This window comes from Cottoperca gobio, chromosome 10 (assembly GCF_900634415.1).
Source record: "Cottoperca gobio chromosome 10, fCotGob3.1, whole genome shotgun sequence".
In the NCBI taxonomy this organism is placed as follows: Eukaryota; Metazoa; Chordata; class Actinopteri; order Perciformes; family Bovichtidae; genus Cottoperca; species Cottoperca gobio.
Window position 1 is genome coordinate 6,239,938 of NC_041364.1, and position 27,086 is coordinate 6,267,023.

The following is a 27,086-nucleotide window of genomic DNA, read 5'->3' on the forward strand; positions in this document are numbered from 1 at the left end:
ACACGATTCGGAAACAATCACACGCAGCCACCACTGGAATCTAATTCTACAAATGGTATGATACTGACAATATTAGTGTAGCCTTATCTTTATCTGCAACTGTGCAGAAATACCAGCTTTAAACAAAATGAAAAGACGTGCATTATTCCAATGTTGATTTAGAATTTGAATGCCAATGTTATGAATAAAGCTTGAAAGTATTCGCCCTAAAAGTCTCACCTCTGTCATAGAGAGGTAGCAGCTGTCTGTCTGCAGCTCTCCGCAGGGCAGCAGTGGACTGCACTGAATAGGGAATTGAGCAGCTTTTTATTTTATATTCATGCTTTATAGTCTTTGACAGCCTCTCACACCAGACGCTATCTGCACACAGACACAAGAAGGTTCACATACTCTCACTCGCACAAAGAGAAATGCCCTCTATGAACAGGCTTGTGCATTAGTCTATGTAGATTATAGTGTGTTTGTGTGTTTGTTACTGTCCTCTCTTCTTTTCTTTAGCAAAGTCCAGTGCGTCTGCAGTGTGTCCGTGCCCTGCAGGGTCTGTACCAGGAGAAGGAATTCATTGGCCGCCTGGAGCTTTTCACCAGCAGATTCAAAGTGAGGCATCCCTCTGGATTGGACTCACCTCATTTAATGCCTCTTTTCGCTCCTGTCTGTCTGTCTGTCTGCCTGCCTGCCTGCCTGCCTGCCTGCACAGCATCTCTTTAATCTATTGTTTCTATTTTATTGCCTGACTGTCTCTCTTCCCAGTATTCTGTGCCGCCTCCCATTTCTTTGCCTTTATCATTCCAGTTTGTTGTGATGGTCTTATCCTTTGTCTCTGGGCGTGTGTCTGGATGCATTAATTGCTGCCAATTACTGATGGTTAATAAGCTTTTCTCAAACACATAAAAAACCCTCCTAAGCCACATGTGCTGCTGCAGATAAATGTTTTTCATGCCATGGCTTGGTGCCTAATCAGTGGCTATGTGTGCGTGCATGTATGTCTGTGGGTACATTTCTGTGTATCTGTGTGTGCCATTTTTATGCCCGTTTGTCTGCTGGCATGATAGTTCATTGTGTGTGTGTGTGTGTGTGTGTGTGTGTGTGTGTGTGTGTGTGTGTGTGTGTGTGTGTTTAAGGAGAGGATGCTCAACATGGTGCTGGATAAGGACCCAGAGGTGGCAGTGGAAGTGGTCAATCTGTCGCTGCTGATCCAACAGTGAGGGGTTTCTCTGTCTCTGATGGTTTCTCTCTCTGTGCTGCTATCTGCAACATGCAGTACAGGAATTTCATTTTAGTAGATCAAAACATATCAAATGTAGCGCCTTTTTTATACAATTTCCTCTTTTTTGCATAGTTTTCAGCTTTATTTACAAATATTCTACAAAAGTTCTATTGAAATGCAGTTTAAAGCATTAGTAATAATGCTATCCAAGTATTTAATTCAGTTAGTCTTTTGTCTGTGAATGTGTTCCAAACCTGAAATGTGAGGAGAGAATACTCAGTTACTGCAAACATATCCTCAAACAATACAATTCAACACGCTTTGTCATGAATGCTGATGACTCAATTACTTGTAAATTAGATTTTCTTTGGAATTAATTAACAGAGATGACAATGTGGTAATGACATTCTCCAATTCCAACTGGTGTGTTTGATTATATGAAAAAAAAACAATATTCACACTGTTTAAAAAATGTTACACAAAATGCTGCAAGAAAAGTTCAGTCAAATATCAATAGAAATCACAAGGCAATACAATACAATGCTTGATGTCGTGTTTTTTATTCCTACGTATGCAGGAGGACAGAGGAAGGTCTGAGAGAGGATGAGTGCGGCCACATCTACCCGCTGGTTTACGCTTCCAATAGAGGCCTGGCGTCTGCAGCCGGCAACTTCCTCTTCAACAAGTACGGTTTCATCCTTCCTTTCCGCACGCTGTCAGACTTGAGTATTGTCGAGTCGAGTCTAGAGATGCACCGATCAAAACCAGCCGCCTGTAAGCTAATCGGCCACGACTGTAAGCGGGCCCAAACACACACCGTCGTCAACGTGGCGACTTTCTAGCTAGATTTTGCGACTTTTCAGACCCTCTTAGTGACACATTTTGCAACTTATTCACACCATCACTGAAAAAGAAATATATTATAATGTAATAACTTCTCATGCATGCTGCTCAGAGTAATCGCAGTCACTATTCTACTTCTCTCCTCCTTAGTCATTAGGTGAAGGTTAGGCAGGAGAACACCACTCGCCGTAGGAGTTATTATAATATACACCCCTTACAATCCTGTAAATAGATACTGATTCAGAAATAGTTTATACTGCGTATATACATAGTTTTAGATCGGCCTACATACACAGTATACAATCATATTTCCTCTGATATGTATGAACATAAAATTGCATTTTTCTACAATTCTTTTCTTTTTTTATATGCTATCAATTATAGTTCTTAGAAAAAAATTAATTTGGAATCAGAAGGTCATGCTCTTAAAATGTAAAAAAGTAGAATTGGCCAAGGAAATTGCAATCGGTGCATCTCTACCAGTCGTGTGGTTATGGGACTTATTCTGAACTCAACAAATATGTTTCAATTTCTGTCCCATCAAAGACATTCCACCAAAAAGAAAACACTAAACCTCTTTTATGAACTTAATTCACACCGAGTCTTGGATGAATGACTGTCAAGCAGTGTGGAACACGTATATACTTTCCCGTGCCATTTCTTTGTTTTTGGTTAATGTAATGTGAAAGATATTTTATGTGTGTACGTCAGGCTGCAAATTGTGATTGACGGTGACAGCGGGGAGAATGATAAAAGTGAAAATGCAGCCTTCCTTCAAATCCTCATCTCCTTCTACATCCAGAGTGAGGTAGTGTCTCTTTCCATCCCCGTCTCCTCTCTATTCCAACCATTGCCATTAAGTTTTCATGATTTAAAGGTAGACTAACCATGACAATATGTATACTGTTCATCTCGGGTTTTATGTAGAGTTTCCTATGAAATATTACACCAGATTTTATTCTTGCAGCAGATGAGCCACTAAAATGAAGACTTATGACTCGAGCACAATCCTCAAGTAGCTCTGTGTTGATGCATGTCCCATCCTGAGACTCTGGATGACGGAGAACATGATTTCGAGTTATTTTTCTTTTTTTTGCCAAACATTTGTGTAGCGTTTCGTGTCATGGGTAAAATAGGTGATGTAGTTCAGAAACAGATTGGTGATGGGCAGCTGTGCATTGACGTGAGGTTGTAAAGTTAATCCCAAATCAATGTATTCACTCTCTTGACAGTTCCATGAGCACGGGGCGTACCTGGTGGACAGTCTGTGGGGTGTGGCGAGGGCTCAGCTGAGAGACTGGGACACTATGACGGCATTCCTGCTGCAGGAGGATGGTGAGGAACAGGATATGAGCTGGGGCAGAGCAGAGAGTTGAGCAGGATATGGAGTCACCAGCCCCCTGAGAAAACACTATTGGCCTTAAAAGCCCAAATTTGGTTGCCTCTGGCACATTCTATTGTAAACTATTGCATATTTGAATGAGTTTGCCTTCATTTTAAACGTGTAGCTTAGTGAATTATTGTCTAGCCTTCATCTCTAGCTTTCAAATCAAATTATTTATAAAATAAACCCATGTCAAAAATAATGATGACTAATTAATTTGTTCATTCATTAAGCCCATAAATGTCTGTGATGCTTATGGAAAAGCTCTGTCAACACCAGCACACCATAATAACATCTATAACTCGTGTTATATCACAGTTTCAACCGTCACCCACTCAGTTCTGCACGTCTGTCTGTGTTGTCAGGTCTGATGTATGAGGAGGAGGGGGCTCTCATAGAGCTGATGATGTGTGCCATCAGACAGGCAGCTCAGGCAAGCCCCCCTGTTGGGAGAACTCAGGGCAAAAAGGTGGTGACACACAATGAAATGCATAATAACTCTATGTTTTTGTGAAGCTTGTGGGCGAGAGATATGTCATTCTTTGGTTTTCAAATATATCCATCATACAAAAAGTTTTAAAGCTACATTACGAAACTTTGTGACACTAAAAGGGAATACATATGATCTACCACATCAGCTGAATCATGTGTACAAATATCCATTCTCCTCTGTTCGTGTCTCAGGTTTCATCCTATTTCAACAGACAGTTTATCACAATGAGCATGAGCAGCTTTAATATTCACAATGTTTTCAAAAGTGGATTCTTTTCATTTGTATTTTCTTGAGCAGCGCTGGTAGGCTGCTCATCTGTGCTCACATTACTTTGAAAAACATCGGAGACGCACGTTTTTAATGATTTCTGAATGCTTTTTGTCCTCACACGGGGTTGGGACTGCTGGCCTGTGACTGTTCACCGATTGTTTAGATGCTGAGCATGAAGGATAAGAAAGCCCAGGAACAAGACAGGAGACGCATCACCACACACTTCATCCCGTTACTGCCACAGCTGCTGGTCAAGGTACACTTAACAAACTTCATAACACGGATATTAGTGATATTAAATCCACATACACACACACACACACACACACACACACACACACAGGCAGGCTTGGGGAGTAACGGACTACATGGAACAGTGTAACGTAATTAGGACACAATAAAAGATAACTCTGATACAGATTAGTAAAAATTAGGATTATTAGCAGGATTACAATTTTTTTTAATCTAGAACGGTATACTACCATATACACGTACGGTAGCAAGTAGTTCATTTTTAAACTTGCTTCCTTTTGTTGTATGTAAGCAGAAAAGAGGAACAGCCTCACAGTGAAGTACACGTTGCACCTTCCAGCTTTGGAAATGCGTGTGAAGTGTGAATAGCATTCTTAACAAAGTAGCCTCACATTTAAATGCGCATAATTTAGTTGCAGCCAGAGACGCGAGGCGGACACTGGGACGTAGTTTCACTTTATTTCCGTACCTAACAACAAAACTAGTTCTGCATAGCCAGACCTCCCACTCTAAAGTCTGTTTACAAGTTGTTTCTGCTGCCGGTGAAACTTAATCTTCTTGCTCCTGCAGGTCACAGCAACAACGAAAGCATCTTAAATGAGCAGCGCAACCTAAAAAAACATTAACATCAAAACTTTCATTTAAATAAAGTCATTTTATCAATATATGTTTTCTCTTGTCTTTATCTGCATACTTGATAATAAGGTATCCAAAAGGAAAGTAATCAGATTACATAACTTTAATATTGTAACACTTTGATAAGGTGACTGACTACAGGTGTTTTAATTTAACAGGTGTATATAGTAATTGTATCTGAATGCATTTTTAAAGTAACCCTCCCAACCCTGTATATTGCTACATCATTACATTAAGGATAAAGGTTATATTATATTATATTTTCATGTGTTCTTCTCCTCCCTCCCTGACTTGCAGTACTCAGCAGATGCAGGGAAGGTGACTCTCCTCCTCAAAGCTCCCCTCTACTTTAACCTGGAGATGTACAACAGCGTGCCGCGGCTGGAGAAGGTAGGAGTGGAGGATAATCAATTACCCTGAATAGATCAAATCATCCTGAGAAACCACATCATGTTCCTTCTGAATCATTACCCCTCTCCAATAGTTTCCTTCGCACATCCTAAAGAACCACTAAACTTGTTCTCCCTCGATCTTTCCCTTATCCCCTTCCCCTCTCTGTCAGCATCTGGGCCTGCTGCTGTCTCAGATATGTGGTATTGTGGAGAAGTACACAGAGGTCACCGTGCTGCAGGCTTGCGCCAACCTTTTCAGCACCCTTTGCTCCGACAGCTACACCTTCTCCTCCCGCGCACACCTGGCATTCAGCCAGCTGCTGGACGGCCTGACAGAGTGCTTCAGCACCTACTTAAGTGACCTGCTGCAGGTGGGACTACACGTCGTACAGGCAAATGTGCCATGTTATAAAATGCATGCACACACTATTTTGTCCACCTCATTTATATCAGTGAGTGCAGGATAAATAAGAGAACATTGTAACCTCCATGAAGAGAAGGATCTCCATTACGCTCAGCTATGTGTGCATACTAAACTAACATCTGGCTGCGTGCTCGTATAAGGGCTGTGGCGAGTAGTTCGAAGCTTCATTCATAATGGTGTCATTCAAATTCTAAATCACACATGCGTTTTTACTCAAACCTTACTGTTAAAAACACTTGAACAGTCTCAGGCTTGCGCAGGTTCTAGTCCGTACTAGTGTTTTGCTGTTGTTGAAAAGCAGCTTCCATCTACTTCAATTCATAAAGACTTTTCTCTGATTTTTGATTCTTTGTTCAGCGTTAAGTCGGGTGAGAAAAACAACGTTTTCTTGAAGAATTCAGGGTTAACTCGGGGTTAGTAATTGATATGCAAATGGTCATGTTGTAGTATTCCTTTAAATGTAACCACGTATTTACATGCCTTTGTTGTTTTTTGTCAGCATGTTGTTTTTGTAGTTTTGTAACGATCTGTTCTAAGAGTGTGTTTGTGTTCTTAGGGTACTGCAGATGACGATGACGTTTACAGTGCAGCCACTGCTTTGAAAAGGATTGCAGCCCTGAGCTGGGTGAGTGTGTGTGTGTGTGTGTGTGTGTGTGTGTTCATATGACACACATGGCACTAGTAGTACAAACTATTTCTTACACGTGTGTGTGTGTGTGTGTGTGTGTGTGTGTGTGTGTGTGTGTGTGTGGTCCAGTGCCAAGGACTCGACAGGCTGGAAGCTGTTCGACCCTTGTCTCGAGCTTCTGAAGAGCAGGATGGAGTCCAGAGAGCTCGACAAGGAGGTTTGTGATAAAGTCACATATTTCGATATTTGAGGGCGAGTGTTGTGATAGAAGAGGTCATAACGTGCACTGGTTCAAAATCTGATTAGATGCATTTCTTTAAGGCTAACAAGTATACATTTTAATATCATAGCATGTTGCTTCACAATAAATAAAATGGAACAAATGCACCAAGGAGCTGAAAAGTGTATTAGGAAATCATGTAAATTGTATTAATTGCCTTTCAAACAAGGCGTTTGTCTTTTAATTGACCTCATATGAATTCAAGCCACGTCTGAATGTGCTCCTTGATGTTGAACTGAAGTACCAAATGTTTTAGTTTGGGCAAAACTAGGAGGACCTTTTTACCTCAAGATTTTTTTTTTTATGATTTCAATGTAGTTATAAATCTGTTTCGTAAAGTTCACTGTAAGATATTTTTTGCACATTGCACTATGGCTGCACGATATGACATAAACAGATATTGAAGTGTACTCAGTTCTGCCTTCAGTAAACTGCTGAAATACAACAAATTGCTCCTTGAATTGAAAACATTAACACTCTTTTATTGAACAATGTAATAGCGTCTTTCACAATCTGTTTATTGATTAAGTTGACGATAATAAAGAAATACATATTTTGTTGCACAGAAATCTCTACAAAAGCCTGATTTTTAACTTTCCTTTTGTATAACTCCAGCTGATGGTGTCGGCTCTGAAGTGTGCTGCCTTTCACCTGATGTGGGCTAAAATGAACGCAGTGAACTCCACACCGGCCGAGGTGCTCATCTGACCGATTATATGTTTTTCTCTCCAACATTGCATTCATCCTTTTCTTGGACGTTTACAAATAGTTTGACCTTCTCTCCGCCTACCTGCCCACGATCACAGCGAAGCCTTAGTGGCCGTGTCTGTGAAGCTCTTCTCGTCTGTTGTTCAACAACTCACCAGCTGCATGTTTTTGTTATTTTGTCATCCTGTCTTCCCTCTCTTGAGGTCATTTTTACTTTTTCTGCAGGACACACACACACACACACACACAGAGAAGCAGCACATCATTTTTACTCATTCATCCATTTGTATGTTGTCCTAAACCAGACTTCCAGAGAAAACGCATACAAATCCCTTTCTTGTGTTGAAATATTTTGATGTATTAATATTAGCACAGGTTGACATGTTCTTCCTGTATGTGCACTCACTCACAAACCACCTGTAGGTTAGATCATTAGCTGTAAGGAAATGATAGTGACTTTTATTTACGATTTATTTACTTAAATAGCAAATATAGGTTTCCATTCCTTGAAAAGTGTCCATCAAGAATCCTACTCTGACCCTGTTGTTGTTGAATGAGCAAATGTACATTTTATATCAAACATTACTTGGATACGTTTCAGTAATTATTCCATTTGTTCCTCACAATTCTTAAATCCCAATTGATTGATGAACAATGTCGTGTTTTGCAGGGGGAACTGAAGCGTCTGAAGATGGACATGCGTTCGTTCTGCAAAGTCTGTGAGACATGTCTGTCTCTGAACCAGACCGAGATCAGAGATCAGGAAAGTAACGTCGTCCCATATGTGAACCCAGTGTTGGGAAGGTTACCTCTGTCTCGTCATAGGTTACAGATGACCTATTTATCCTGTTAAAAATGTAACCAGTAATGTAACTGTTAAATTACTTCGAAATGTAAGCGCACAAAGCCAAATATATGGAGCCTGTCTGGACGTAGAGACGGCATCCTACCCTCGATGGTGTCGCACTCAAATCTGTCCCAACGACTTTGCCGACCCGCGTTGTCTGGAAATATGCCAGATGTTGTATTCTACATATAAGCCTTTTATATTTAATATATTCGGATGCAGCCCCTATGTAATCACCTTTGTCATTTTGGTTAGTAATTAGTCCTTTAATTAATGTAATGGATTACAATTACATTTATTTTGTCATTTCATTAAGTAAAGCCGTTACATGTAGCGGTTTCCTCCTACACACACTAAGTCTGTGTGTTAGTGGCTTATTGCAAGTTAAAAGGTCTTAATCTACAGACCTTGTGAGCAGTTTAATGGAGGAACTATTTTCTTTTTACCGAACCACACACGCCACAATCTGTGTGAAGTGTTTAATGATTAAGTTGTTGAGTTTAGAAATGGTTAATTTAATAGTGAGACAATCAATCTTATGAGAAATGAATTGGATTATTTTTTCCCTTTTTCATGCATATTTCTGACAGCATCCATTAAAGAGCAGGTAGAAGAGTTCCTAAAGTGACCTTTCAGAGTCAGAAATCCTTTATTCGTCCCACAGCTGGGAAATGTGCAGCGTTACAACAGCAAAGGGACAGAAATGTCAAATGTTTTGTCAGATTTGACGTGATTACACATCCGATTTAAGTTTGTGTCCTTCCGTTCACAGGCCTTTGAGCTGTTGTGTGACTTGCTGCTCTTGTACAGTACGAATTCAGTCCGCTCTGAGCCGGCTCTCCAAGCGTTGATCCACCTGCCGTCGGATTCCCTGCGCTCGGAGATGGCTGCTTTCCTCTTGGACTACGTCTTCTCTGACACTGAAGATGATGAGCTCAACGGTACTTTGAAACCAACACCTACTCTTAATAAATGTTTTCATAAACTGCGATACTTTCTAGAAACACTTTCAGTCTTTTTTTGACAATGCTGTCACATATCATCCTCTCCATTTTTTTAAACTACTGAGGTGATCGGAGAAGGGTTTTGTTTTCCTCGTGGATGTGTAGTGTTTTGGAAACAAACTACTCAGTTTTAACGCTGCCAAAACTCTCCCAGAGGACCCTTTCATCATTCATGCCTGCGGACGTATTATTTGATGTCTTAATTTGAGAATCTGCTGCTATAACAAATACAAGCCAAATACCAGTCTTTCATCACGCGTTCTGTTTCGCTTGTCTTATCAAAACCTAACTTTTGGTTTGTTACCGTTACCCTTGCTCTCCTTTCCCTTCCCATTCCTCCGCCCTGGCTCTCCTCTTCTCTTTAGTTGAGGGTGAGGAGGAGATGAAGATGACTCTTCTCCAAAAAAAGCGCAACCAGCTGGCTGGCTACTGTAAGCTGGTCATCTACGGCGTGCTGGACCTCACCGCTGCCACCAACGTCTTCAAGCACTACAGCAAGGTGGAGATGGAGATAAGGGCTTTAAGGGATAGTTAGGTTTCATTAGCCTAGAATTATATATATATATATATATATATATATATATATATATATATATATATATATATATATATATATATATATATATATATATATATATATATATATATATATATATATATATATATATATATATATATATATATATATATATATAAACATTCATCGGCTGTCTGTGTGTCACCATTGGTTGAACATTTAGGCCAAATATGGTAAAGGGACAGTTCACCCCAAAATCAAATATACTATTTATCAATCTAAATTGTTTTGGTGTGAGTTGCCAAGCGTTGGAGATGTCGGCCGTAGAGATGTTTCATGTAGGAACTATTTTCCTTCAACCGAACAATCTAAATTGATAAATGGCACTAAAGGTAAGAGGAAAAAATATGTATTTTTGATTTTGGGGTGAACTGTTCCTTCTTTAATAGTTAAATTGGTGAGTACAGAAATTGTCAAATAAATAGTTAGACCATGAATTTTATGAGAAATGAATTGGAAATGAGATTCTAAAAGATTAATAATGGAGCGGATGTGTAAGAGTGTGGGATGGTGAGAGAATCTGTTTAATAAACCAGCGAGGTGCTGAGAATGAGTCAGAGGGAACCGTGGTTAACAAGCACAGATGACTAGAAGCGAGTGGATTGTTCTTACTTCTTCTTTAGGCATTACTGGTAATGAAATCGACATAACTGAAGTGATTTGTGTGCGTTTCGTTTTCCTCCAGTACTTTAAAGATTTTGGCGACATCATTAAAGAGACCGTGAGCAAGAGCAAGCTCATCAGTCCCATTCTGAGCGCCAAGACGGTCGGTCTGAGTCTGCAGCAGGTGTGCGATTACAACTTTAAATTGAATGCATGAAATACCTTAACTGTGAAATCTGAACCTCTTTTCACCAAGACAATTCAAACCAGTTCTTGAATTGCTTGAGTATTTGTTTAACCATCGAACAAGTGCAACAGTCAGGCCACATCTATAAAACAGTTTGAGTTAAAGTCATGTTTGTGTGTGTGTTCTCAGCTGTTCTCAGAGATGCTGACGGAGGACCACAGCAGGCAGGATCTCAGTGAGATTAGAGACTTGGCCAAGAGGCTTGCCATGAGCTTTGGCATCGATCTTCATCGCGTCCGCAAACCACTGGTGGCCCTGCACACGTAAGTCACACACGTGTCTCTCTGACTAATTCTGTGTTTTATAAATGAGTTTTTTATGTTAGAGCTATTGTGAGTGTTGTGTTTGCTCTTAGGGACGGTGTACGTTTTGCATTTCGGGACCCACGAGAGGGAGAAGCGCAGCACGTGAATGTGGCCTTCTTGGAGATCCTCAGCGAGTTCAGTTTCAAGCTGCTGCAACAGGACCGCGCCCAGCTGTGAGAATATAAAAAAAGATAAAAACATGTTGTGAAATATTTGGATCACACAAGTCGGGGGGGGGGGGAATAACTAAGCAGACGTCACTGGAATGTGATAATATAACACTAATAATATTAGTGTAGCCTGTGCAGACATACTGGGTTTACACAGAATGAATAGACGTGGGGGAAAAAAGACTAAATATAATTTATATTTGAATGTCAACATTATAAATGAAGCTTAGAACTTCTCGGTACAAACATACACTGTGGTTTATTGTATTGCATTGAATTCTACTCATCATTAATAACCTGAAAACTCTGAACCACTCATTACTAACAGGTTTCTCTGTGTCCTCACCTCTCTGTCCCTCTGTCATCCCCTCCCAGGGCTGCGTTTCTGAAGTCAGAGTGTCCCAGTGCTGCCCTCTCCTGGCCGTCAGTCAGAATGTATCAGCGCTCTTTGGAGGGCCGCTCTGCATCTAAACACAGAGAACAGGAGGAGGGAGGCGTCTCCTCACTTGATACCCCTGTAGCTAAACGCAAGAGGATCACTGCCCCGGGTGAGATGGACACAGATGCTAGCTACACAAGAATCTGTGTTTATGGATTCACAGCTCATGTTAACAGTAACACTTGTGGTGAGGGTCTGCAAAGGGTCAACAAACTGTTTTTGTTGTAATTTGGTGAAAGGAAAGTCTCCTTAGCTCTCAAATGTAACTTAATTAGGGCTGCAACCAATGATTTCTTTCATATTTCTTTATGTTTCAATTGTTTTCCTCAATTTATCATAAAGGAAAATAGTGAAAAACGGCCATCACAAGTTCCCCGATCTCAAAGTTGACAATGTTGAGGTGTTCAATTTGCAATGATATAAAACCGTGCAAATCCTCAAATTCAACAGCTGGAAACTGAGAATATTTCGTATTTAGATCGCTCATTAAATTCAGTGTTGGTACAGTTTAAATACAGTTTTCTGTTGGTAGATTTAACTAATCGGCTCTTTAGGAAATGAACCTCTCCTCGTGTCGGTGTTAATGTCTTTGTGAATCCATTGGGCTGAATTTCTGATATTAAAGTGGTAAAAAACCGATTTTAAATTTGAATATTCTTTTGAGATTATAAAATCATAGAATTGTGAGAAACAAATCTGAAATTCAAACAACTTTTGGAAGGTGGGAACAACCACATCACACCACAGACGCTGCCGGTAAACAGGGAATGCCACGTGCACACGTTAGTGAGGAGGTGTCTATTGTGTTGTAGTTCCTGATGCACAAAAGCTATCACCTCATCCCAGTCACAAAGTCTGGGGGGGGGGGAACAAGTTTTTTTGTCGTACATTTGTGACGTTTATCTCAGAGAATATCCAAGTATTTCTTCATGGAAATGTACAACTTTAATCTCTGACTCTTTTCTATTACCTCCCTCCCCCGGCTCTTTTAATTAATTTTTTTTTTCCTACAATGGCCGTAATAAACCTTTTAATGGGCAGGACATTGTGACTAAATCTTCTCTGCAGTTGGTAAAACGCATTTAACTTCTGTCTCCTCCAGGTTCAGTGGCCAGCTCAGCAAGAGAATCCTGGTTGGACAGCATGAGCATCCACAGCAGCCTGCCCACCCCGGCCCTCACCTCCACTGTGCAGAGACTGACAGCCAAGCAGCTGTCTCCCTCCAGAGAACCCAGAGCCACAGAGTCTATTGTCGGCAGCAGCTTAACTGAGTCTGATGATGAAGTCTCCTTAGGGTCAGTTAAGTTTTAGCATGTTCAGTATCTACAGGGATGACCTATTTTTGTCGGTCAACCAGGAAGTGAGCATCGCCCTGTTTCACTCAACAAAAAGCCAATGGGAATTTTTCATTGGATTTTGGATTGTTGCAGAAAATAAACTCTGTGGCAAACAAACTTTTATGATATTTAGACATTAGTTCAGCAAGATAATCTTCACTAATTAACACCACTTTTAGGATTTTTTTAAAAAGCAAAAATGCAATCGCCAGAAGTAAAAAGCTAACGTTAGGCTATAAACAAACACCTGAGCTGAGGACGGACTAGTGTTCGGCATAATGACGTTTAGTAGTCTCATTTTAAAACACATAGAAGCTTCTAAATTTACAAGTGGGGTATTTACGGATGTATTTTATGTCATAGAACAAAACGTTATTTCAGGCATCTAACCAAAAATCCATTTAAAAAAATGTATTGGCTTTGAGGCGAGGGACTCATCTCTGGGTTTTAAGACTCATAACTGCCGCACTTTATTTCAGAGGTTCGGAAATTACTGCCGGCTTCTGTCAAATGCTGGAAATTGCCAAAGGCCAATTACTTTCTGTCTGTCTGGCACTCACTCTTCAATGGAACAATATGTCCAGTTAGTGTTTCTGCCGGTAACATTTGGCCGTGATGGGCCTCCAGTCTGCAGGATAGTTCACACACTTCACTGAGCAGTCAGTGTACAGCGGCAGTAATGGCAGCTACCTTATGTAAATTAATCCATGGGTGACCTGATTGAACTCTCTCCAGAGGTAATATACAGATACAAATTAACTACAGATGCTGGTGTACTACACATATACTGTAGTACACCTACGCCTTTAACATTTACCTGCTGCTGTTCACCAGGTCTCATATGCGAAAGGTGAGGCCCACCAAACGACGCCCGCTCTCCAGCCAGAACGGCCCCACTTCGGATCCGCAGGACCTGAACTCCAACCTCACCTTGTAAGACTGATGTTAGAGGAGAAACTGCTTCACAACAAATGATGTGTGTCTAAATTCATGATAGCTATTATCAGGTAAGAATAATTCCATTAAAATGAACCGTTTTCTCCCCAGACTCTCTCTGATTGAGGACGACGATGCAGAAAGCGAAGAGCCTGAGATTGAGGATTATGAGAGCGACTCTGAACATGACTCTGACTATACACTGGTAAAAAAAACTAAGCAAATGACACATGTTGGTCATCAGGGATATACTGTACATACGATTAATGAGTGAGCTTGTCTACATCATTTGAGAGTTTGGCTATAATATCCAGATTAGATTAAGGTATTTACAGCATTCTCTTTAATCCATGTACTCAGTTTAATTAGCAATTTATAATACACTGCTCTGCCACTATTGTGGACTAGATCAACTGAGCTACAATTGAATGGACGTCTGTAAAAGTGCATTATATTTGTGATTTGTGGAGCTGACTAACAACTCATTAATGGTACATTATTAAATTGTATTACATTTTTAGTTTTTATTTAATTTCTGTTGCTTTTAGTCAGTTTTCAGAGTGCATTGGCTAGTTTTAGTTTAGTTTTTTCACAAAGGTTTAGTTGTTAGGGCCAGATATATGTCTCAGAAGTACGTAGCTACGTTAGCATACAACATACATGGTTGGAGAACTGTGTAGGAATGAAGTTTTAGTTTACAACAAACTAGATGGTAAGAGACATTAAGTTAGGAAAGTGACCCCAGTGGTATATTAATGCAGTTTGAATGAGTTTTCTTTCCTTGACTGTTTTTCTTTTCTTTTTACAAAATAAGATTAAAGGCTGCATTCCTGGCACGCTCAAACTTCTTTTCATCCTGTTTTTGCTCTGCAGCCTTCCACGCGTCACACCTCGGCCAGTGTCCTTGATGAGCTCTTTGATTGAGGGCACAAAGACCTGCACCGCCTGGGGAACATTTGAGTGTACTTTGTATTAGGGCCATCTGTTCTTCTCCATGACCCCTTACCGAGTTCACCCATCAGTGAAGAGAAAATCAAAAATGATTATGAATTTTGGAGACAGAAGTTGTTGCCATTCACTGTTAGGAATGTTTTTGTTTGAAAAAAAAAGTTGCTGAAGTTCAGTTAGATCCCTGTTTGCTGGCAGCAAGCTGAAAGCATCTCCGCCTGTGTTCCACGTTTTGAATTTAGTTTCATAACATCTTTGTTGCACCTTTTTTGTGTGTAAGGCTTGTTAATTTAATGTTAATTAAAATATGTTTAATTGAGCAAAGTAACACTGAAAGTGTCTTTAATGAGATCACAAGAAAATGTGTTTACGAATAGGCATGTTGGTGTGACGCACATAAATGCCTGAATAATATACAAATGCCGGCTCAATGCCATTAAAATGTACAAGATGTCACGATAGTGTTAGTAATGGGCAGTTTGTGTCTTTTTTGGATTAAATAAAGTTAACATTAAAATAAATACTAATTTACAATCTACTACTCGCATTCATTGTGGGGGGAAACAAGCCTTTTTGTTAGGGAATTTACTAATATGAAAATGATCTAAGATCTTTTTAAGATTGATAATGTTTTCATTTATCATTCAAGAACCCAAATAGTGAATATTCATTTTCTTTTTAATATTTTATTATTTAATCAAATGATGTTCAAACTTCACTTTAGCCGTGACTTTTTATGCAATACAAAGAATAATGTATAATAACAAATGTTGAACTTTGAGTTCAAATCTTGGTTAAGATGCACTCTTTACTTGAAAGAAAACTAAGAACAAGTTACTAGTGTAGCACATACATAAACTGTCCCATGTTTGTTGATTAGATCTACTAATGGCTCTTTGTCTAACTCATCTTTAAGTGTTTGTTTCCTTTTTATTATCGCGCATTTAGTAATGTAAGTAATTTTCCTAAATTTCAGCTACAACTAGTACACAGTTGTGAGTGAATTATCTTCAGACAGTGACACCTTTGCATTTAAAATTTTGAAATGCCAGATCAAAAATATATTTCCTGATACATACAACATTTTGTTTATACCTGTTTCATTGTTCTCTAAAATAAGAGTGTTACTGTAACACTGAGTTACTCTCCAAGGTCATTCAACAGTGCACTGATGTTATATTACTTTCCTATCTTACTCGTAAACAGGTGTCTGTGAAACTATTTACATAACAATATGTCTACAAGTAAGAAAAGTAATGTATATTTTCATTAGTGTTACTATGATGTTTATATATTGTATGCTATAAAATTGAAGGGGCTATAGGAATAGGTTTCTTTTGTCCATGACTTGGTGTTTATATAATTTGTACTTCAGTGTGTTTGAGTTCACTTTGGGGTCATTCTGTTGTATGAAATCCAATCATCGCCTTTCGCGCCATTACTGCCTCACAGGGCGGAAGTTTTCTAGTCCCGTGACACACAATCATCCGCAACTTTCGCGCCACCACGAAAGCCCGCCCCTCCTCGCGTAAAGAAGCGACGCAATTGGATGCTGCAGACGTCAGACTCGCGCCACTTCTTGCACCGCCACCGGGGTAGAACCGCAAGCTGCAAGTGAATGAATACTGTTCTCCGGTGATAGTGCAGTTATTAAACCGTGAATCTAAACTGTTTTTGGGTCCGTTGGCACCGTTAGGATTTTGGATTCAAGTTATCTCACGTGAGGGTCCACGTCTGCAGCCATGGCTCGTAAGGATTATGCAGCAGAGAAAGGTAATGGGTTAACTTTCACAATAACGGCATGGCAGCAACAGGTTGGCCTAAAGTAACGTTACTAAACTTTGAACGTGTTCTCTCAAATGCTCTTTGTAAATGTAAGTTACTTATTTATATCATAGGGTGTACCAGGCATAAAATTAGATAATCTTAATACATTGAGAACAAACTAGTCAGGCACTCATCTGATAACTTTTACCACCTCGTTTTTTCCATCTGCATTAACTTGCGTTCATTGGACTACAGTCCTGGAAGTTATTCATGTTTATTGTATAACGTTTGTTAAACAAATCTGGGACATTGAGACTCATAAACTTTGTTGCACTTATTCTGCTCACTTGTTAGCAGCTAGTTGAGCATTATCTGAGCTGTACACAGTGACCCGGATGGATCCGTTTAAACAAAGGAGCAGGCGCCAGTGTGAGCACATGTCCAACAATAACTTACACTTGGTAAAACGGAGCGGAATATCTCAGTAAACAACATATTTCTGGTAGAAAATGTACATCACTTGCGCCTTTACTCTTCTTTATTGTGCAATTTAATAAAACACAACCTCGGAATAAAGTTAATGCAATTGAATAATACGTTAATGTGACATTAGGCATCCACAAAAACGTTTTTTAAGCTAATCAGATATAGTTATTAGAACCGATAAGGTAGCCCGACATGACTCATAAAACTATAGTTAACGAGTTATGGAGTTATTCGGTAAAAGTCTCTTAACTTGGTAATGTGAAGCGGAATCAAATAAATAACATCGGTAAGTTAAAAAAAAAAGTGACATTCGGCACTCTTAGCTTATCGATATCCACAAGGCCAATGCTAAACACTTGTTTCAGGCTTTTTAAGCGTCCTAAAATCAAGATTTCCACTAACTACTGCTAGCTACATTAGCATGCTAGCCAGCAGCTAGCTCTCTCTAGCGGTCTGACTGTCAGTTACACAAGTTAACGTGCCACTTTGCATAAAGATGTACTGACTGTTTTAATAAAATGCTAATCGGCTGTTGCTCAAAGATACTTCAAACGGCTGTTATATGTGGGGGGGGTTTTGGGCACACTTTATGTCGCTGTGAAACAAACAAACGTGTTGTACTTGTATTAACGCTAACTATAACGTTATAGGCACCCCAACGGCTAATATTTTAAACTCAAGGCAACGCTCCATGTCCGTTGGGCTTGAACATTTGTAACATAGCGTGACCATAATTTTTTACTTTTATATATTTTTTAATATCAGTTAATTAATGTGCCTCTGTAACAATGTATTTTAAAATCTATTTCGTCCGAAACTTAATGACCTGAGCCATTTTCCAATCTGTGAATGCAATATATCTGCATCACGCTAAATGTGTAGTTATAAGTTTTATTTGGAGTGAACCGTCAGTAACCTTTAAAGTTATACATTAAGTCAGCGGCCTCTTACCGTTTAGGGATTATGTAAAGAACTGGTTAATATTGATGGACCTGTATTTGCTCAACAGCACTCGGCTAACCTAAGCTAGCGTTAGAAGATGGCTGGCCGTCGTTTTGAAAACAGCCAGAACTATTTTTCAGAGCGGAGGGAGGAGCGGAGGGATACTTGAGTGACTAGGCACAAAAGCCATGTGCTGCTTTGTTTACAATAACATCCTCGAACAGAGAAATAATAAACCACAGCTGCTGATTTTCTGCTACAGCGACAAAGTAAGTGGCGTATTTTAACTATCGTGCTAGGGCTAGTTCCGTTTCTTGTAACGTGGAATTAAATATTGTTAGTTGTTGTGGCTCTTTCGAGAAGTGAGGGATATTTTCTCAAAGAAAAAAAAAAAAATGGACACTGAACTGAGCGCGCCTGTTGTATTTACATTCTCAAACCGAAGGTATCTGCTGCCTAATGTAGGTTATTTTACTATAAAACTCTGATAGTACGTACACTCGAGTGGGATTTGGTTCATGGGGTACACCAGTGGCAATTGTGCTCCAATGTAGGCAAGAGTGACTCATCGAGATTACAGGATGCCATGTTACTCAACAAAGGGGGTAGTCGCAGGACAACAAATTAGCTCCCAGTTTCTAGGCCCACTGTTGGTGGTAATAATAATCAAGCCTTTCAACTCAGAAAAAGCAGCTTTAATATTTAAACAAACTAAAAGATAACCTCATTAAACAATTATTTCTTTGTGTGAATAGATATAGATAGTGAACAAACAATCTCCACCTGCTGGATGTGGCCTTTGTTTTTGTTTTCTACTGTTAAATAATGCTGACGGTGATTTTTGTTTTTTGTTTTTTGCAGACAAATGCAAAAGGTTCCTGCAGGAGTTTTACTCAGAGGATGACAATGGGAAGAAGGTGTTCAAATATGGAGCTCAACTTGTAAGTATATTGACATTAAGTGGATCAACCAGTAATCTATTTGTTGTCTTTCATAATAATGTTTTCCCTCTGGAACAGTAATTTTGGTTCTTTGCTTAACAAAATGTCTTTAAAACTAGTGGTTGAAACATCTTAAGTGAGAACTTGGGGCTCCCGTGTGGCTTAAGGGTTTATGCTTGACTATATATTTTTATTAATAGATTATCAGTCAAAGAAACAAGAATATCCAAAAGATAATATGTTAAAGGGAAAACACTAGTTCCAACATGGTCTTAAGATGTTAGAAGACAAAGAAAAAACAAAGCACAAGGCGTTCATAAAGAAACCAAATTCAGTTTATCACCTCAATTTAAAAATACAAAATTACCCTCTCAAAAAAACAAGGATGGCTAAAATATTAATGTCATTGCAAATGTCATTATAAATTATGTACATGGTTGTGTAATTAAGTGGCCCATCTAATTACTTGTCTGTTTACAGGTGGCGCTGGCCCATAGAGAGCAGGTGGCTTTCTATGTGGAACTGGACGATGTGGCCGAGGAAGACCCCGAGCTGGTTGAAAGCATCTGTGAGAATGCCAAGCGCTACACAGACCTGGTCGCTGACGCCGTCCACGAGCTGCTGCCAGAGTATAAAGAACGAGATGTACGTGTATATGAACAGTTGATCCTGTACTGTTTTTATATATAAAAACAGTACAGTATCTCACAATCGCTTTCATAATCTGGTGTTTCATGACACACACAATCCAAAATGTTTTAGTATTCGAAATGAAACGATCCTGTCGTCATATTTGTTTGTTGTCTCCTGGCCTCTCACACCAGACACTGACTGGAGCTAGCGTAGCATTAAATACATTTTAGATGTCATGCTACACTTTTAGGTACTTTGAAAGCATTTTACTCTTATAAAGCTGCACACGGCACCAATGTATCTGAACTATTTATTCAAATGTAAATGCTTTTGTATTCAGATTGTGGCCAAGGATTCTTTGGACGTGTACATTGAGCACAGGCTGATGATGGAACAGAGGGGCCGCGACCCTGCAGACACCCGAGATGCTCGTAACCAATACCCACCTGAACTCATGAGGAGATTGTAAGTTGAGTCAGATTCAACATTCAATTTTTATTATTCGATAATGGCAGCTATGAATACCTTTTTTATCATGACCTTTTCATCTTCCTGCTACAGCGAGCTGTACTTTAAGGCTCCCACCACTGCTAAACCCAAAGTGGTGCGTGATGTACGAGCGGACAGCATCGGGAATCTGGTGAATGTTCGAGGCATAGTGACTCGGGCCACTGAGGTCAAACCAATGATGGCCGTCGCTACGTACACCTGTGACCTGTGTGGTGCTGAAACCTATCAACCGGTAAGATTGTTTTTAGTCCTGTGATCATTATATGCTGTGACAATACAGACGTTTGTCAGGTGTCATCATAAATAAATATTTTTGGCCCTACAGATCCAGTCTCCCACCTTTATGCCCCTCATCATGTGTCCCAGCCAAGAGTGTGTCACCAACAAATCTGGAGGTCGACTCTACCTGCAGACCAGAGGCTCCAAATTTGTCAAGTTCCAGGAGCTGCGTATTCAGGAACATGTAAGGAACTATATTCACTAACATGCTCAGTTTTCAAACCAATAATAATAATACGGTGAATTGTGTTGTGAGTTTAGCATGTTTTCTATTTTCTCACATGTTTCTTCTGTTGTCCCACAGAGTGACCAGGTGCCCGTCGGTAATATTCCAAGGAGCATGTCCATTTACGTCCGTGGAGAGAATACACGTCTTACCCAGCCAGGAGACCATGTAGCCATCACCGGAGTCTTCCTCCCTCTTCTGCGCACAGGCTTCAGACAGGCTACGCAGGTGTGTATGGGGCTTTTAACCTGGATTGAGGATTAGCGCTCAAACCTCTTGATATAAATACATTTAAAAACTCTGCTCTTTAGGATTTTCTTTCTTTTTTTCAGTGAAAGTATCTAAAATGCTTCCTATCCTCAGGGTCTTCTGTCAGAAACTTACCTGGACGCTCACTGCATCACACTCATGAACAAAACGGAGGATGATGAGCTCGGCAATGGAGATCTGAGTGAAGAGGAGCTTGCGTGGCATCACAGGTGTGTGTGTGTGTGTGATGGCTGGATTCAATACAATCAGACCAATCAGTAGTAACTGTCTGAATGCCAAAACCTGATGATTGTTTCCCTCTTTTAGCAATTAAAGTGATTTGTATTCTCTGTTAAAGAGGAAGGATTTTATGAGAAACTGGCCGGCTCAATAGCACCAGAGATCTATGGACATGAAGATGTGAAGAAGGCTCTGCTCCTGCTGCTGGTTGGAGGGGTGCAGCAGGCACCTAAAGGCATGAAAATCAGAGGTGAGCGAATCGAACCCCAATAATCTCTTAGTAAATAATACACAATGTTTTAAGGTAAAAGTTGTCCCGGTGGCAAATGGGTAATGCTGTTGATTGCTTCTCTTGGAATATACCTGGCGTCCTAATCGGGAAGGGAAATAAAGATTTTTAACGTTTTGCCAAAGTTCAACATCAAATTATCTTAAATTCTTGAATTATTGAAATAAATATGGGTTGGGGTTACTATATTTATTTTTTGCTTGGCACCTACTCTTTAATCAAAAACCCAAGTGTAATAACCTGAACCCTCTTCTGTTTTGTTTTGTCTTTTCTCCCTGAAGGCAGCATTAACATCTGCCTGATGGGAGACCCTGGAGTCGCCAAGTCCCAGCTGCTGTCCTACATTGACCGTCTGGCTCCTCGAAGTGAGTACAGGCCTGTTTGTTGAAGTGAAAGTCCTGTACGTGGTTTTAATATGTTATCCAGTAAGGTTCTGTTCATTAGGGTGAAATAGTAACTTTTGATGTGAAGAGTAACTTCAGGCTTTGGACACTGTAGTGTTGCCTACTTCAACAATCTGATACAGTATCTGAATGTCTTAGTTTGTAATAAATACAAATTAAATGCCGTTTCATCCAGGTTTGCTCACTTTCTCTTGTCCCCCTCCCTCTCTGGTTTTCAGGCCAGTACACAACAGGTCGCGGTTCATCTGGTGTCGGTCTGACTGCAGCGGTGATGCGTGACCCTGTGACTGGGGAAATGACCCTGGAAGGTGGCGCCTTGGTGCTCGCTGACCAGGGCGTCTGCTGCATCGACGAGTTTGACAAGATGGCTGACGCTGACCGCACAGCCATCCACGAGGTGATGGAACAGCAGACCATCTCCATCGCTAAGGTAAAGAGAACGCCACTGGTGGTTTGATTGTAATATTGAAATCTAACCTGTGTCACAGCTCAGGCTAATGTTTTTCGCTCCTTTCCAGGCCGGCATCATGACTTCCCTCAATGCCCGTTGCTCCATTCTAGCAGCAGCCAATCCCGCCTACGGCCGCTACAATCCCCCGGAAGACCATTGAGCAGAACATTCAGCTGCCAGCTGCTCTGCTCTCCCGTTTCGACCTGCTCTGGCTGATCCAGGACAAGCCAGATGCGGAGGCTGACCTGCGTCTGGCCCAGCACATCACCTACGTCCACCAGCACAGCCGCCAGCCGCCCACTCACTTCACCCCCATCGACATGAAGCTGATGAGGTAATGATCTGCGTTACAACATGTTTAAGCGGAGACACTGCAGGTGACGAGGGTAAAAACAATTTAAAACTATCATGAAACTTCCCCAGGTAATGACTTTCATTAAGACGATCGTGATTTTAATTAAGTTTTCTGAAATGTTATGTGAAGAATATCGAAACCCAAGTTTTGGTGAATTTAGAAGAAATGTACAGACACAAATGAACATAGTTGGTAAAATAAACCCTTAATGTGGTGTTGGATGTTTTCTCTGCACTAGTCTGAAAGAAGACGATGCATGTAGTGTCTCCTTGAATTATTTTTATTTAAGGTCCAGTTTTAACAAACCTACCAACTTGTGTACTACGCAATATTGCTAAACAAAAATCTGACATGTCCCTTTAGGCGTTACATCGCTGTGTGTCAGAAGCGCCAGCCTGTGGTTCCCGAGTCGCTGGCTGATTACATCACTGCTGCTTACGTAGAGATGAGGAAAGAGGCCCGAACCAGCAAAGACACCACCTTCACCTCCGCCCGAACCCTCCTCTCTATCCTCCGTCTGTCCACTGCCCTGGTGAGAACTACACCTCAACTGTAGCGAGCTGTGTGCGTTTCAGGAAACCTTCGCAGGCCGCTTGCAATAATTGAAACGGCAGCAGATGTATCATTTTGTCAGACATAAGAAAAACGTGTGGAAGTTTTTAATGTAGTTGCATAAAGTATGGATCTCATCCCCGTGTGTCTTCCGTAGTCCAGTGTGCGATAAAGTGCTTACAGTGCAGGTAGTATGATAACCTGGCCTACTGCAGTGTGAGCACTTCTTTCCCACGCTGGACAAAGATCTCCAGTCTGCCAAACACCGGGGATACACCCACCTTCCTCATCATGACTCAGCAAGAGAAATCAGACAAATGTATCCATGTATTTGTGAGAATGTATTTTGTTCTTGGCTTTTTAAAGAGGCATCAAGTGTATTATGGTCTGGCGTCGGCCTCTGGGTGTCAAAAGTGCTGTTTGTGCAGGTAGCAGTCATCCACCTACTGCAAAACCAGCACTTCAGGCACACAGGTTGGCAATGTGCTACACACCGATGTCCACAAGGGGGCAAACTGCCACCAACCCTACGAGGGTGAAATCAAAAATGTATGCATTTGCTGCACAACGACAGAGCTCTGCGTTTGTTGTGATGCTACAGATGTTATCTCTGGACAATCATCATGAGTGAGCGGTCTGATCCTGGCCAGCTTTGCAGGGTTAGCAGTCAGCCTATGTTTGTTAGGAGCAGCTGTGCAAACCCATGCAAAACTGACCATGGCCAGAACTGTCGTCAATATGTTCACTGATCTTCAAAAGTATTCAGGTTCGCATTTAGTTTTTAATTTCCACCTGTAGAGAGACTAGCTGGTGTTGAGAGGCGGAGACTTGGGCAATTGCCGGCCATCCCAGAGGGCATTGCACTTGTCTCGGTCTGACAGTGCCGGCACAGCGCAGCCTTCGTTATCAAGACAGACCTGACGTCAAACTAAATTTCCTCATTGATGCATTTTTACTTATTTCCATCTCAATCACAACCCCCACTCTTTCCTTCCGTTGCCTCTCTGCAGGCTCGCCTTCGCATGATGGAGAGTGTGGAGAAGGAAGACATCAACGAGGCGATGAGAATGATGGAGATGTCAAAGGATTCACTCCAAGCCGACAAGTCCAGCACCACAAGGTTAGTTTTTACACTTTCTTAATGATAGCATTTGTGTAGTTCCAACTCCATGTAATATGAGCGACCGGATGTCAACCAACCCAGAATCCCCTTTTTATGAGTTTCTTATACGCCTGTAACAGTAGCTGCATGGCCTGGAGGAAGCTGTAAAATGTCTCTGCATTTTTATGGCACTCAGTTCACACGGAAGCATGTTCACTGAGGAGGCATGCGTCTGACATGTTCACACCTCTTGCATATACTGCTCGTTGAGAAAAGCCTCCTGAAAGTTTAAGAGTGAAAGAGGAAAGCCAGGTTTCTTTCTTTTAATGGCTTCAGATTGAAAATACGTACTTTTATTGTCTAAATTACACCTTGTCAATCATCTTTTCATTAAAGGAAAACTTTACGCGTGTTTGCTTTCTCGCTGAAAGTTGTGATTGTTATCACACTCCTGTGATTCATGTTGAGAATGACGTTGGTGGTTATCTTAGCATAAAGACTGAAATCAGGGAAACTGCTAACCTCCCTGTGCAAAGGCAACAAACTCCTACAACCCCTCAAATGTTAACTAATTAATATGCAATAGCTTAGTCGTTTAATCCACATAAGTGCCAAACCGAAATACATGGAAGTATCATCCCATCTGACTCGTGGCAAGAAGCTAAATGCATTTCGCGACGGGTCAAACTATTTATATACTCAGACTTTCTGCAGGTTTCATTTTAAACGAGTTCTTCTGCTGATCTAAAAATCACTAATCGTGTCTCAATTCATTCTGTCCAGGGCTCAGCGTCCGTCCGACGTCATCTTCTCTATGGTGCGTGAGCTCTCCTCAGAGGGCGTGGCAGGCCGCGGTGGAGCCGGCGGGGTGGTCCGCGTGTCTGAAGCGGAGCAGCGTTGCGTCTCTCGTGGCTTCACCCCCGCCCAGTTCCAGGAGGCGTTGGAGGAGTACGAGGAGCTGAACGTGTGGCAGGTCAACCAGGCTCGCAGCCGCATCACCTTCGTCTGAAGAAACCTGAGACGCGTCTTCATGCACACTGTTGCAGCCACCCGAGGGGACTCTTTGTTGTGGGCTTTCTACAGACTTATATTGGGGCTCCGCATTCTTTCTCTAACGCAACTCGAGCAGAAGAAGAAGAATCAAGAACAAAAACAAGAATCCCTGCTGTCGGGAGATCCATCGCTTTTTATGTTAAGATTCCTGTTCCCCAGTAAAGCTCTTGTAAATATGTATGTCATACTTTGAGATTGTGTAGCATCTGCAGTTAAAGAGCTTAAAGCCTCTAGTCTCTTTGACGCGGAGCATTTCTGTACATTTTATACACTGTTATGCAAGATAAATTAACATTGAGCCTTGTATTGTGATGGATAGTTATAATAAATGGATGGTTCAATACTCTGCTTTTATGTGGTTCATCTGGACTCTATTATGGGATGAAGATAGCTGGAAGTTTGCCACAAACCCCCCCCCCCCCCCCCCCTGAACATCTGGTGTATTGACATGATCACTGCTTTCAGGACTTCCTATAACATGCCTTACTTGTAAAACATGCTTACATACAGGGCTGCAACTAACAATTATTTTCATTATTGTTGGTCTATAATTTTGTAAAATGTCCACAATTTCCTAAAAGCCCGAGGCTGTCGTCAAATCTTCCTAATGGTTGTACTGAAGGCCTGCAATGACAGTTTTCCCGGCATAATCATTTAAGCTAAATTAAAAATGGATGTTACAAATTCCTAAAGTATAAACGTTCGACAGTCTTAAACCTGAGACGTTCAGTTTACTGCCACATAAAGAAACGTGAACATCTTCACAACTAAGATGCAATGAGCGAGATGCTGCTTGAATTATGAATTAGTCAATGGCTCATTGTCTAACTGATATGTATAATATGTGTGAGCATCATGTACTTGTAAAGACTTTTATCTAGTATTACGTTTATTTTGGTCGTTTTCAACTTGAACAACCTCACGAAAGAGAGAAATCCTTTTGAAGTAGTGACGAACCAAAGCAAGTTCATGCTGACGTGTCGGCTGAAGCCTTAGCGTATTGCCATGTTTACACTAATTATTTGTAATTCCCTTTTAGATTTATGCACAAATGCAAATTCCTCTTCGTTCATACTGACTCTCAAATATGGAAGAACTTCTGATGACACCATATCAGAATTCAGCTTCAGTCTAACTTTAAATGTAAATGTTTCAAATGTAATAGTGAACATGCGGAGACAAAAAGACGCCTCCTCGTTGCTCAGTGAGTGGAAATGTTAAAGCAGGTGTTCTCTGGGTAAAATAACAGCCTTATGGAGCCGACAGTTTCAGAAATCTCTTAACAACTCATTAAAAAAGTACATTTAAGGCCGAGCGGGTCGCCATCTATGATTTTTTTTACTGTCCTTTTGGCTGAGATATTGTGTTAGTAGGCAGCATTTTCCCCCACAGTTGCAGTTGTCCCAGCAGGTGATGCTTTCCTTCCAGACTTAATGGGGAGTTTCCATTTGAAGTCTGTTCTCTTTATGGCTCTGCTGCTAAAGCTGCAGGGGCTTTTTCATTCTTAATTGGCGCCAAAGGCTCCATATTAAACGTTATTAAAAGAGAGGTGGAGACGAGATTTCTGTGTCAAAATTGGTGGAGTCCTATTGGACAGGAGATTATGTTGCAGGAGGTTTGACACTCGGATCTGTATTTAACCCACTCGGCCCTGTGAGTGCAGCGAAGACAGCTTCC

At 40.8% G+C, this 27,086-nt stretch overlaps 2 protein-coding genes across 2 annotated transcripts in view; both read left to right on the forward strand.

Annotated features, from left to right (window-relative positions):
* stag3 (STAG3 cohesin complex component) overlaps window positions 1–15,456 on the forward strand; it is a 24,139-nt gene extending 8,683 nt beyond the window's left edge. Inside the window, exons 10-32 of the mRNA XM_029441269.1 lie at window positions 499–597; window positions 1,122–1,201; window positions 1,785–1,892; window positions 2,762–2,858; window positions 3,283–3,385; window positions 3,800–3,903; window positions 4,361–4,453; window positions 5,383–5,475; window positions 5,648–5,848; window positions 6,458–6,532; window positions 6,666–6,746; window positions 7,425–7,505; window positions 8,188–8,280; window positions 9,137–9,305; window positions 9,734–9,867; window positions 10,631–10,732; window positions 10,925–11,058; window positions 11,151–11,273; window positions 11,646–11,818; window positions 12,812–13,004; window positions 13,881–13,979; window positions 14,094–14,187; window positions 14,856–15,456. Of these exons, the coding sequence (XP_029297129.1) occupies window positions 499–597; window positions 1,122–1,201; window positions 1,785–1,892; window positions 2,762–2,858; window positions 3,283–3,385; window positions 3,800–3,903; window positions 4,361–4,453; window positions 5,383–5,475; window positions 5,648–5,848; window positions 6,458–6,532; window positions 6,666–6,746; window positions 7,425–7,505; window positions 8,188–8,280; window positions 9,137–9,305; window positions 9,734–9,867; window positions 10,631–10,732; window positions 10,925–11,058; window positions 11,151–11,273; window positions 11,646–11,818; window positions 12,812–13,004; window positions 13,881–13,979; window positions 14,094–14,187; window positions 14,856–14,906 (2,580 nt within the window). The 3' untranslated portion in view covers window positions 14,907–15,456. The remainder of the gene's footprint in view (window positions 1–498; window positions 598–1,121; window positions 1,202–1,784; window positions 1,893–2,761; window positions 2,859–3,282; window positions 3,386–3,799; window positions 3,904–4,360; window positions 4,454–5,382; window positions 5,476–5,647; window positions 5,849–6,457; window positions 6,533–6,665; window positions 6,747–7,424; window positions 7,506–8,187; window positions 8,281–9,136; window positions 9,306–9,733; window positions 9,868–10,630; window positions 10,733–10,924; window positions 11,059–11,150; window positions 11,274–11,645; window positions 11,819–12,811; window positions 13,005–13,880; window positions 13,980–14,093; window positions 14,188–14,855) is intronic.
* Window positions 15,457–16,448: 992 nt separating this feature from the next.
* mcm7 (minichromosome maintenance complex component 7) lies at window positions 16,449–25,752 on the forward strand. Its single transcript, XM_029442412.1, is given in 16 exon segments — window positions 16,449–16,703; window positions 18,987–19,066; window positions 19,547–19,711; window positions 20,040–20,164; window positions 20,261–20,441; window positions 20,535–20,672; window positions 20,793–20,942; window positions 21,078–21,197; window positions 21,300–21,453; window positions 21,774–21,857; window positions 22,115–22,326; window positions 22,415–22,489; window positions 22,491–22,681; window positions 23,066–23,234; window positions 24,265–24,374; window positions 25,140–25,752. Coding segments are annotated over 16 exon segments (2,211 nt in total). The 5' UTR covers window positions 16,449–16,672; the 3' UTR covers window positions 25,366–25,752.
* The last annotated feature ends 1,334 nt before the right edge of the window (window positions 25,753–27,086 follow it).